General features: G+C 48.6%; 1 protein-coding gene across 1 annotated transcript; it reads right to left on the bottom strand.

Annotated features, from left to right (window-relative positions):
- Window positions 1-1,922: 1,922 nt before the first annotated feature.
- Mc3r (melanocortin 3 receptor) lies at window positions 1,923-3,020 on the bottom strand. Its single transcript, NM_001025270.4, has one exon. It carries the CDS (start codon window positions 2,919-2,921, stop codon window positions 1,950-1,952), a length of 972 nt encoding a protein of 323 aa, NP_001020441.3. The 5' UTR covers window positions 2,922-3,020; the 3' UTR covers window positions 1,923-1,949.
- Window positions 3,021-12,471: the final 9,451 nt, after the last annotated feature.

Genomic DNA, 12,471 nt, shown 5'->3' with positions numbered 1-12,471 from the left:
TCACAGTCCTTCAGGACCCCCGGGACGCACGAGATCACCCAAAGCGGCACCACTTATAGATTTGCTGACAGGCAAAGATGAGGCAACGTGACAAGCAGTACAGAAACAGAAGTGATTTCTCTCTCGTTTTCTCAGAGCAAGGTCATTTTGATTCCTATAGGTGACCCGTGTTATGATTTTCCATTTTCTGTATTTGCTTCCCGGCTAGCTACCCGTACTTCCTTCTATTTAGTGTTTTAATTGAAACGGTGAGGATTGTCAGTAGCTGAGGATCCAGAAACCTTGTACTTTGGAAAACTAAATGGGAGCATTTTGTTTGGGAAAAAAAGTGCATTAGCAAACACTGCTTCCTTACCCGTATTACTTTTAAGGCTTATTTATCTTTATTTTATGTATGTGGGTCCTCTGTCTGAATGTATGTCTGTACACCAAATGCATGCAGTGCCCTCAGAGGCCGGAGAAGTGTGTCAGACCTGGAACTGGAGTTACAAATGGTTGTGAGCCAGGGTGGGGGTCCTGGGAATGGAACCCCAGCCTTATGCTAAGATCCAACGCTCTTAACCACCGCTTCACCTCTCCAGCCATTTGCATGCATCCTGTGCCGTGTCTGTATGTGGGAGGCACAGAACGACTCGGGGAGGTGCGCCACAACCTCATATGTGTTCGTGGTCACGGGAACCAAAGCCTTTATCCCCCCCCCGCCCCCCAAGCATCACGATTACAGCAGGAGACAAATGGTGTTTACTATCATGTTAGCAGGAGAAATTCAAGCACAGTCCCTCTGCCTCATGAATGCAAGAGCAGGAAAACACAGAACAAGGGAGATATCTGTAGCTGAAGTTGTCTAGGGCAAGAAGGGAGCTGGCAGTTGCCGGCAGCACACAGCATTGTCATACAGCAAGCTGGAAAATCTTGTCCTGTGGTGGTGGGAGTGACTGCTTTACTTGACAAGGTACAGACGTTGCCCTGACAGGGTCATTTGACTTTAACACCACATCTAGAAAAAGAAGCAACAGCCAAGACAGCCTCTCTTATAAACGATGTTAAAATAACCACTTGATAGAACACACTTACCAGGGGCGGGAAGGGAGCTTGGGAGTAAGTAAGGAATGGAGCAAGAGGCAGTTCCAGCTGCTCGAACAATCTCCAGTGACAGGAAAGCAGTTTCTAGTGAAACACACACCCTCCTGCCTGCTGTTTCCTCGCCTTTAAAAGGCAGAGAAGCAACATTACAAGACCTTTTTTTTATTTGTTTGTTTTTGTTTTCAAAAGAGTAACATCTACCTGAATTGGCCAGGATACTAGGACCTCTCATTGACTAGAGCACGTTGCTACATTAGGTTTTGAAGCTTAGATTTAATGAACGAAACCCCAACAACAGTAACAAGCATGACAACGGCACAGAGAGAAGGGGGTCACATCTCCATGCAGGAGTTCGGGGAGGCTGGCACGGATGCGAATCCTGGAAGGGAGCAGCGAACATCACATCGTTTTTTCACAGCTTCACTCACTCTCCCACAGAATATGTGCAAAGCTCTCCATGTAGCAGGCAGGGAGCTGGGGCTGGCTGCTGTGAGCCGGGATGCTTGCCGGAGGTCTGAGCGGTCTGTTCACGAGAGCCCTCCCGTCTGGATGGCTTGAAGCACAGAGTTACTGGTATATAAAGCAAAAGAACAGGCAGGAGCCACAGCCCTGGGCGCCTAGCAATGAGCACAGATGACACTCAGGGCTGCCTTGCCTGATTCTTCCAGGTTATGTGGTGGATCACACTCTGACCTACCCACACACAGATCCTCACAGGCAGCCCATTCTACCCCATGTCCCCATTTGCAATGGGTCACCAGCTTACAGATGAAGCCAAGCACAGTTCCAGCTCCAAACACCCTCTGTGTCTCACCTGAGCATTGCTTTTCTCTCTTGGCTAGCCGTGGAACACCTCCACGGGGGTCCTAGCCCACGTTCATGCCATTGCAACCGCAGAGAATCTCCTTGAAGGTGTTCCGCAGCTCCAGGCTGCGGAAGGCGTAGATAAGGGGGTCGATGACAGAGTTGCACATGATGAGAACCAGGTAGGTGTTGAAGTGCGCCGTGTAGCAGATGCAGTAGGGGTTGGTGGGGCAGGTGATGATGAGGACCAGGTGGAGGAAGAAAGGCGCCCAGCAGAAGATGAAAACCCCCAGCAGGATGGTGATGGTGACGGCCCCCTTCATGCACGAGTGCTGCTGCGGGGCTACCCCGTCAGCAGGTGGCAGTGCCGCGATGCGCTGGACGTGCAGCCTGGCGAAGAGGAACATGTGGATGTACAGGGTGCCCATGAGCAGCACCATGGCGAAGAACATGGTGATGAGGCACACGATGACCATCTTGCTCTCGGAGTAGACGATGAACATCACGCCGCAGATGCCACAGCAGACCCAGATGGCCACGATCAAGGAGAGGGCTTTCCTAACCGTCATGATGCTGTGGTAACGGAGGGCATAGAAGATGGTGACGTACCTGTCCACGGCGATGGCCAGGAGGTTGCAGATGGAGGCCACCAGGGAGATGCAGATCATAGAGTCGAAGATGTTGTCCATGTGCTGGATGAATTGGTCCTCCAAGGTCAGGGAGTCGCTGTTGATAACCACGATCATGATGGTCTCCAGGGAGTTGGACAGGCTCACCAGCATGTCGGCCGCAGCCAGGCTGCACAGGAAGAAGTACATGGGGGAGTGCAGGTTGCCGTTCCTCACCACAGCCAGGATCACCAGGATGTTTTCCATCAGACTGACGATGCCCAGTGCCAGGAAGACCTCTGGCTTGATGAAAACCTGCTCGCAGAACCCACTGCCACTCCGGTTGCTGGCAGAGGGGGCTGCAGGGTGCTGGGAGAGGTTAGGCAGCGTCGGATAAGAGGAGGACGGGCAGCAGGAAGAGTTCATGGTTATCGGCGGGGACCAGTTCCGGCTGCAGCTCCTGCAGGGTCCTGAGCAAGCTGCTGGGAAAAAAAAAATCTTCTTCTAGGTGCTTCTCTTGTGGATGCTGTCCAGTCTAGATTTTAGTTTCTCCAGAGAGAAACGGGGGAGGAGGGGAGGTTGGAGACATAGAAAAAACTTTCCTTTGCGTCTCCAACAATCAGTGCAGACTCTGACCAGCCTGTCTCATCCCCTGTCGCTCTGACCCTCTCTCTCTCTGGTCTCTTCTCATCCCCACCCAACACCGGTTGCTACAGTTACAGCTCTCTACTCAGCGAGGCAGGGGTTGTGGGACTTGATGCTAGATGTGAGAAGGGAGAGCACTCGGGTTTTATGCATTGGAACTCCTACTTCATCTTCAGTGCAGCAAAATGACCACTGAGCTGCTAGCACGGTCTGACTGACAGCAGGTCGGGGCTCCGGGTTCCATCGCGGAGATGAGGAAGCAGACTGGCGCCCCCTGCAGACCGGACTGCTCACCTGCGCTCGAGTAGGAGTGGTACTTCTGCCGGGTAAAGAGAGATCAGCATTTATTCCTCCTTGTGGGTTGGTATGGGTCAGGTCTGCACTTGGTGTAAGGAATGCAGAAGGAAGCAAGAGACGCGCTGCCCCCCCCCCGCCCCCCCCCGTCAACCAGAGTCTGAGTTGGAAGAAGAGAAACCAGAGAAGCACACACACACTTTGAAGATATCGCAGGTGTTACTCAGGAAACCCGTAGTGAAGCAAATAACACAGTCATGCGAATTGCACCAAATTTGTCCATTTCCAAGAACATACAAAAACTAAATCTTCACTAAAAGATCAATTTAATATGCAATTTAACAAGTCTAAGACACAATATTATTGCTAAAGTGTGCCTACAGGGAGTCTCAACCTTTTTGCTAAGGGAGGAGAGAGTTTGTTGCCAATGTTGATGGCTCATGATTGGTCAGGGCATGGTTTCTGGAGACTGGGGTGGTCACTGCGACTTTCTAAATTACATCGACCTCTGGTAGTGATGTAGGCTGGTGTGAGCAGAGGTTTCCTGTTTGTGGAGAGTCGGAATGTGCGGGTTCATGGCCAGATTATCTTGGGTTACTTTATTTTCTGCAGACAGGGCCTCAACTATACCAGGCTGGCTTCGAACTCACTGTGAAGTCAATGGTACGTTTAAACGTCTGATCCTCCTGCCTTTGTGTCCTGACTGCAGGGATTACAGGCACATGCCAGCACACCTTGTTTCTGCGGTGCTGGGGATTGAACCCAGGGCTCCATGCACGCTAGGTAGGCATTCTACCAACGGAGCCCTATCTCCCAGCCTGTCTTGGACTATATTTTGAGCGTACAGTAGTCATTCTGAGACCTTTGGGAATGTAATAAGTTAGCGGATCACCAATTCGCACCCACCCCACCTTGTGACACAGCGTTCAGATCAAGAAGTCCCTGGCACTTTGCCGTAACCTGCCTACACGCACCACCAATATACTCAAAAGTACCCAGATTTATTACTTTCTTTTGTTTTGTATTTATAAACAGTTCATGAAAACATTCACACACTGCGACCTGATTTTGGGGGTGAGCTGAAGCTACATGTATCAGCCATAGCCACTCATTTGGTTCCAGAATAAACAACCTCTTGTTCCCTTTGAGGTGAGAGCTGTGTTTTGACGTCAGGATGCTGAGGCAGGAGTGTTTTGAGTTCAGGTCCTGCTTGAGCTACAGAGTGAATCTGTGATGGTTTATCTATGCTTGGCTCAGGGAGTGGCACTATTAGGAGGTGTGACCTTGTTGGGGTGGGTGTGGCCTTGTTGGAGTGGGTGTGGCCTTGTTGGAGTGGGTGTGTCTGTGGGCATGGGCTTAAGGGCTGCCTGGAAGTCAGTCTTCCACTAGCAGCCTTCAGATGAAGATGTAACACTCTCAGCTCCTCCTGCACCGTTCCTGCTTGGATGCTGCTATGCTCCCACCTTGATGATAATGGACTGAACCTCTGAACCTGTTAGCCGGCCCCAATTAAATGTTGCCTTGGTCATGGTGTCTCTTCACTGCAGTAAAATCCTAAGACAGAATTCAAAGCTAAACTGGGCAACTTAGTGAGACCCTGCCTCAAGATTACAACTGTGAAGAGTGCTGGGCTGTAGCCCAGTGGTAGAGCACATGTCTAATGTGTAAGGAGAACAGTTTCAATCTCCAGACCAAACCAAACTAAACCAAACCAAACCAAACCAAACCAAACCAAACCAAACCAAACCAAACCAAACCCTGGGCATCAATGAAGCCGCTGGACAGAGGATTTTTCTGTCTGCTGGCTTCTCTCTGCACGAGTCCATGCTCTGTAGCTTTTTACTTGCAACAGAACTTCTCCTTTGGGATGGGAGTTGTACTTAGCAGACCCTGCCCCCATCCTGTCCAGCTGAGCCTGTATACTACAGTATAGCTCGGGGTGATGGACACAAATCAGGGGGATCTAAGGGACCATGGGGCAGAGGGCAGGGGCTCTAATCTGGATGGCTAAGGACCCTTCCTAGTCTGCTGGATATGTAGGATTGACTTCTACAGAGAGATGATATCCAGTGTGTGGGTTGGTGGGGTAGAGGCTGGGGCTGAAGAGTGTAGAGGGGACCAAGGAAGGAGCTGCATCTGGGAGGGCTGAGGTATAGGAGGTCTCCAGGCAGAAGACCTACCAACCACGCTTGCAGTCTGGAGGGCACAGCCCTCTGGGGTAGGTGGGCATGAGGACCCCACTGGACCTCTGAATTGGTCACCTGGAGCAGTATGAGCCAGGGCCATGCCATTTTGGGTGACCTGTGGCAATTTTCAGAACTATAGTAATTCGATAACCAGGGCTTAAGTATTGAAGTTTTCTGGATGTTTCCCTCGCCCTGGACTCCCAGTAATAGCCATCCAGGAGAGATAGTTATCAATCACCTGACATTCTTTAACGGACTACTCACTGGTTACCCCTAGCAACAGCCAACCATGGCCCAGAGAAACTTTTTCAATTCGGGTAGAACGAAATTTAGGATATCCGTAAAAGCTTGGAGCCGAGGAAATTGTTTTAAACGGATAGCCTCAAGTTTACGATGCAGATGGCTGTTAGACACAGCCAGAAGATCAACCAGGATGGATTCCAAATTCCTCTCGAAGACAAAGCGCCCCTCCACACCGATAGAAAGCAGAGAGTGGCTGGCTGAGAAAGCTGGGTGGAGGATGTGGGTATGAATTTGTGTAAAAGTAAATATGACTGGGGGATAAACCATCGGGGAGGCAGGCATATGCAGATCAGGGTGGGATTTCGATACTGTTTCCGCCTGTTGGATTGCAGGGAGTTTAAAAGCTGGCAGGCTCTGCAGAGAGCGTCAGAATTCTCACAGCACCTTCTCGGTGTTTGTAAACAGATCCGCAAGCTGTCAGCGTCTGCTAAAACGGGGCTGATGGGGGTGGGGGCATCTCAGCCAGTGAGACAAGGGGTGTGAAATACTACTTTGCCAATTGTCAGCCCTTTAAAGTGATTTCCTGATTTTAAGCCACCGTTCTCCCTGGGTGCAGGGAAAGCAATCTCAAACTTCCAGCTGCTTCTTGTCTTCAGGGTCGCACCCAGAGCTGTATTCATACCATTTGGGTCTGTGTGTTTGAGGGTACTAGTGTCATGGGTAAAGCTGGGTTGCAAGGCAGGAACATTTGATACCCATGAGGTTTTTTTCTTGTTCTGTTCTTGACCTGGGAACACTTCCTGGTTTCCATCCTCTGGAGGAGAACTTGGGGACTTGACATCCAACATTCGTCTTTATGTAATAGCACTTTAAAACTGCTTTTGCTTTTGTTTTGTTTTTTTTTAAAGCCCCCAAACAAACAATAACAAAACACCATAGCTTTGAATCTTTACTTGGGCCCACCAGGTAACTAAAAGATCGGTGAAGGCCAGGGACCTCTGTCCTCCTCTGTGTCTGCCTACCTAACCAATCTTAGTATGTCCCCCTTTAGGGCTGATGACAGAATGGACTATTGTCCCAAACCAGCGGCCATCTTGGACAACTCTTCACTAATGAGTGAAGACAGGCAGAGTCACAGACCCATTCCCTCCAGATGAGGCCAACTGTCTGTCCCTGAGGGTGAGTTGCTGACCTCACCATCTTGTACACTGGTGACCTCTGGGGATATCCCCACCCCACAGCTGAGACAAGAATAGATTAGCGATGGCCACAGATGGCACCTTGGCCAGTACTACATAAGTATACACTCCTCAAGCTTTCATTTAACTTAGAGCTCAGCTTGGGACTCAAGAGATAGACTTGGTGTAACACTGATTAGATCTCTTCTCTATGTCTTTCACTATTACATTCTATTTTTTTTTAATGCGAGCGTGTGCTCATGTAGGCGCACGTATGTGGCGTGTAGTCGCAAATCGTCTGCCTGCGTGCATGTGGGCAGAGGCTGATAATCTTCAGCATTGTTTCTCACGGGCTCTCCATCTTGCTTTTGAGGCAGGGTCTCTCACTGACCTCAGAGAATGTTGATCACACTAGGCTAGCTAGTCGCTGACCCCCCCCCCCCGAGATCGGATTCTGCCTCTGTCTCCCCAGAACTGGGATTCCCATCATAAACACACCCAGATTCTTCACGTGTTCACAGGAGAATTCAGATCAGTCCTCAGGCTTTGCTGACAGAACCATCTTCCCATCTTTATACGTTGGCTCTTTAATTGGAGTATTGGTCTGGGTATCAGAGCTGGAGTTTTTGCCTTAAAACTCTGGCTACACTCCAACCGCTAAGGAGCACCTACTTGGTCTCTGACCACTGTGACCTCTCCCCTGGGCTTTGAGAGAACCTAAAGACTCACTTCTCCATTTCACTGGGATCTTCTATAAATAAGTCAGCTTTATTTTAATCATCGGAGGATATGACAGTGTCTGCCTGTGTTTGCTGTGTGGTACTGGCCCATGTGGGGATTCTTGTTTTCAATCCTTGGTCAAAAGCCATCCTAAAAATTTAGAGTGGATTAGTAGAAAATCCGCCCAGATGTTCTCTGCACTCAAAAAGCATCTTCAGTCATCCAGCCGCCGTATTCCTGTTGTCTTTCAAGATCTAGCTGAAATGTCAACTTAAAGACATTTTTTCCCCTCAACTTTCACGTGCCGGCTTAGCCTCTCCACTGCAAAATCTCCCAAACCAGGCCCGCACACCTTCCTTATTCTCAAAAGCACACAAAAGAAAAAAAACCCCAATATTTAAAAACCTACCAGGAAAGCAAGAAAACAACACGCAGAATTGGAGAAAGGCATTGGAGATGAGACAGCCTGCTAAGTGACTTCTGCTTAGGAGACACAGAAAATGTGCATAATCCGATTGGAAAGCCAAAGGACCAAATTAAAAAACAGTCAGTAAATTATTTTTGTCATTATACTTCGTCATTATACAGTAAACATTATACTCTTGTATCAAAATATCATGTCATATCCAATCCCATAAATATGCCCAAGCATTTATGCACTGATAAAAATATATTAAAAATAAGTAGCAAGGGATTTATTTGATCAGATACTTCACCGAAAGACATATCAAATGTCCAACAGGGCACTGGACAGATGGTGCAGTGGTTAGGAGCACATGCTGCCCTTGCAGAGGACCTGAGTTCAGTTCCCAGTAGCCATGTTGGTTGGCTCACAGCTGGCTCTAACTCCAGCTCTCAAGGATCTGAGGTCCTCTTCTTGCTTCCGTGGGAAGGCACTTGCACTCAGGTGCACAACAAGCACACTCATATACATCACTAAATGTAATAAAAATAAATCCTTTAAAGATGTTCAACAAGCACTTAATATCATTAGCCACTATAGAAGTACTTAAAAATCCATTAAAATTCACTGGATTGTGTGACTTAGGCAGACAGACCTTATGATTCAGTATTTTATGTTAATAAAGCCGTCATTAAAATAGCATGAATGTAGTGTGGTTAGAAGTCACGTGTCATTGTAAAGAGGTGCGCCTGGCTAGTGTTGGGACACGTCACTAGATTTTACCTGGATCTGAACTTTTCCTGACAGGAAAGTGTCCACGCTTCCCCGGCACCCTGCAATTTCAGCAGCTCCTTGCTGGACAGCTCCCAGTGGCCTGCTTCCTGCTAAGTCTACCGCTGGCATCTTGGCTGTAGCCTAGAGATCTTCGAGTCCTTGGCACGTACTGTATTATCGTGTAATTATTTTCTGAACTCACTAGCCACACACTCTATTTTAAGCCTAATTCTGATTTGTTACCTTCTGGGTTAAAACTCCTCAATTTACTCCCACTGGTTGGTCTTTGTTTCTTTGTTTCTTTCTTCTTTCCTCTGTCTGTTTGTCTGGTCAACTGGATACATCATCTGGGAAGAGGGGGCCTCAGTAGAAAACGATGCTCCAGCCTATTACCCTGTGAATAAGTCTCTCTGTGTGAGGTCGTGGTGGTGGTGGTGGTGGTGGTGGGGCATTTTCTTGATTAATTATTGATGTGGAAGGTTCCAGACTACTGTGGGAAGTGCCTCTCCTGAGCTAGTGGTCCTGGGTTGTATTTAAAAAGCAAGCTGAACAACCTAGACAAGCTGGACAAACCAGACAAGCTGTGGGGAGCGAACCAGTGAGCAGTTTTCCTCTATGGTGTCTGCTTCTGTTTCTGCCTTGAGTTCCTGCTCTGGACTCTTTAAATGGCTGACTGCAACCTGTAAGCCAAGTAAACCCTTTCTCCCCCAGGTTGTTTTGGGTCCGTGTTTTATCATAGCAACAGACTTAACCAACTAGGACAAACGTTGGCACCAGGTTTGTGGGTTATTGCAACAAAAAGCAAGATAGCATGCCGGACACATCATCCCTGGCTCTCATTCCTTTCTGTAGCGATGGTCTCGTAAGACGGGAAGTGCCCCAGAGGGAAATAGGAAGATTTGATTCATCAAGAGGTACATTAACAGGTGGGAACTTAGGGGCTCCCATCAACTCATTTTAGTGTTTGTCCAGCTCCTGTCTGAGGACCTCAGTTTCAGCTCAGAGATGGTGAGAAACCCCCCTCCCACACCCCAGCCCCAATCAGCTTCCGGGCTGGAAAAGACCCAAATGGCAATGAAGCAAGCTGGTGGATCAAGCAGGAGCAAGCTGGCCTCCAGTCTCTGTGAGCCCAGCAGCACTGCCCCGTGTCTGCGTTTTCCACCTTGCTCTGGTGTGTGCATTGTTGTTCCCTTGGGAAGTGTCTCCATTTTGAAAACCCGTCCCGTCTTGTGTTATGAGGTCTTTGTTTTGGGGGTGAGTGGTTGTCTCTTCCCTCCCTTGACTGTTTCCTTTGTTGTGCAGACACTTTTTATTTTGATCTAATTCCCTTCGCTGCCTTTGGCTTTGGTTCTCTGTGCTCTGGGGTCCGAACCAGAAACTCACCATCTCTGCTGATGTCTTCAGGTGTTTGGCTTCACATTTACTTCCAGTGGCCTCAAAGTTTAAGGTTCGGGCCTTTGATCCACTTTGAATTGACGTTTAAGCAGGGTGTGAAGATTTTACTTTTAGTACTTTGTGTGCAGCTAAAACAGTTTTCCTCCCAGCAGTTTAGCTGTAGATGTAGCTCCCATCTCATTAATGTGTATGAGAGAGAGAGAGAGAGAGAGAGAGAGAGAGAGAGAGAGAGAGAGAATGCTAAGGAGCAGTAAAAAGCAGTGGAAGCACGAACCCTGGCAGCCTGAGTTAGGTTCAGGACTCCACATCAAATAGCCAGATGACGTGGTCCACATCTGTAGCCCCGACACGGCTGAGGTGAGATGAGAGGAAGACACAGAAAATCAGCCAGCAGCCCTCAGGCCAGCGAGCCTGGAATACTCAGCGATGTGGCAGAAACCAGAGAGCCTGCCTCAGCAGGAAGAAAGAGAGAAGAGGCTCCCTAAAGCTTTCCTCACACCTATGCACACGTGCCTTGCCACACGCACACTGGCACTGACACATACACACACACACACCCACGCACGCACGCACGCACACACACACACATACGTGTACCCATTATTGTTTCCTTAAGAGGGTTTGAATCGCTTGGCTGACATTTGCAATTGGGGAATAAATTAATATGCTGGTAGTAGAAAGGAATTGTTGATTGTGAAAGTGGAGGCCCTCCCCATCCCCCTGAGTATAAGCAGTGCACTGAGAACAGAGCCCTTTCCAGGCTTGCAAAATCGAGATCCTTCCTTCCGCCCCACCAATCTTGTTTTCTCCCCCCTTTTCCTGTATTCATAATTAAGAACCTCCAGGAGAGAGGTGCTGAGACATAAAGGGTAAGAAAGAGATGGCTTGATATGGAGAGAGCAGCTGAAGCTCCCCTTCCTGTTTTCCTCTGCAGACAATGAATGAGTAACCGGCTCTGAACCCTTGATGAGCGGGCGCTGGGCGTTTGTGGAGTAGATGCTGCTAATGGCGTCTTTCATAAATCTCTCATTAACAGTTGCTCAAGAGAGCACTCTCCTTCCTAGTGTGTGCTGTTTGTATGCTCGAAATTCTGAAGAGACTGGATTAATAGGGCTCCCAACGATGCATCAAGGCATCCTGTGCCCAGAGGAAATCAAACGTTGGCTCTGTTTCCAGGCCCTTCCCTTTGTGTTACAAACACCTGTTGGATCCAAGATTAGGCCACTGTCGGGGGGAAAACTGGGCCGTGGGTGGGCCTGCCACTTGCTAAGAGATTAGAACCAGAACCACAGAGACTCCGCACCAGGAGAACAACAGCAGTCTCTGTGGAGGAGTGTGCCCTGGTGGTTAAATCCCTGGCTCTCTAGTCCTGTTTATCAAAATTGAAGGCACCGAGGACCCAGGCCAGTGCTTAATGTCTGGGCACGAGAAGGGACAAAAAGGACAGTGAACTAAACTGAGGGATCATCGTGTGTCAGGCCCCACGTGAGCTAATCACAGCTAAGAGATGTCAGGAGTCTCTGTGACAATGCAAACGGGAGATGCTCCCACCTCCATCCTGCGTGTGACTCTGTGGACACATGGGCACAATGGGACATAATATGAGATTTGCCAAAGATCAGGCAGGCAGAAATGGTAAGCTCAGGTCAGCCACAGGCTAGATTTCAGCCCCATGGTTATAGTGTCTCTCCAGGCATTAAAAGAGTGTTTGGAACTCAGACATCAGACATTTTTTATGGGGCAGGATGAGCTATAAATGCCGGAATAGTGTTAGAGACATGATGGGGCCCACCCAGGACAAGTTCACCGTGGTCATATGTGGGAGGCTGTGCTCAGATAGTTACAGTCAGGAGGAGGTGTGAAGATGGCCAGAGTTGGGAGGGTTTGCAACTTAGGTCAGTCATTCTGCAACAAAGAGGTTTGTTAATAGAGAAAACAAGAAGTCTATATTTGAGTTATTTTTAAAACTTTTGTAATACATGTATCCTTGGCTAAATCCTTATACCATATGCTGGCCACTGTCTACAGATATCTGTTATTATTACAGTAAAAAAAATTCCAATAATATTTGAATGGGGCTCATGGCTGTCTACTTACTATAATTTCCCAGCCTCCCTTGCAGCTAGGTAGCTATACGA

The sequence above is a fragment of the Rattus norvegicus genome, chromosome 3 (genome assembly GCF_021556685.1).
Source record: "Rattus norvegicus strain SHRSP/BbbUtx chromosome 3, alternate assembly SHRSP_T2T, whole genome shotgun sequence".
NCBI classification, from domain to species: domain Eukaryota; kingdom Metazoa; phylum Chordata; class Mammalia; order Rodentia; family Muridae; genus Rattus; species Rattus norvegicus.
This window is presented reverse-complemented; position numbering and strand designations above follow the sequence as displayed.

Bases quoted from the DNA above. Each gene is read 5' to 3' on its own strand.
- Mc3r (NM_001025270.4), bottom strand. From the start codon at position 2,921: ATGAACTCTTCCTGCTGCCCGTCCTCCTCTTATCCGACGCTGCCTAAC.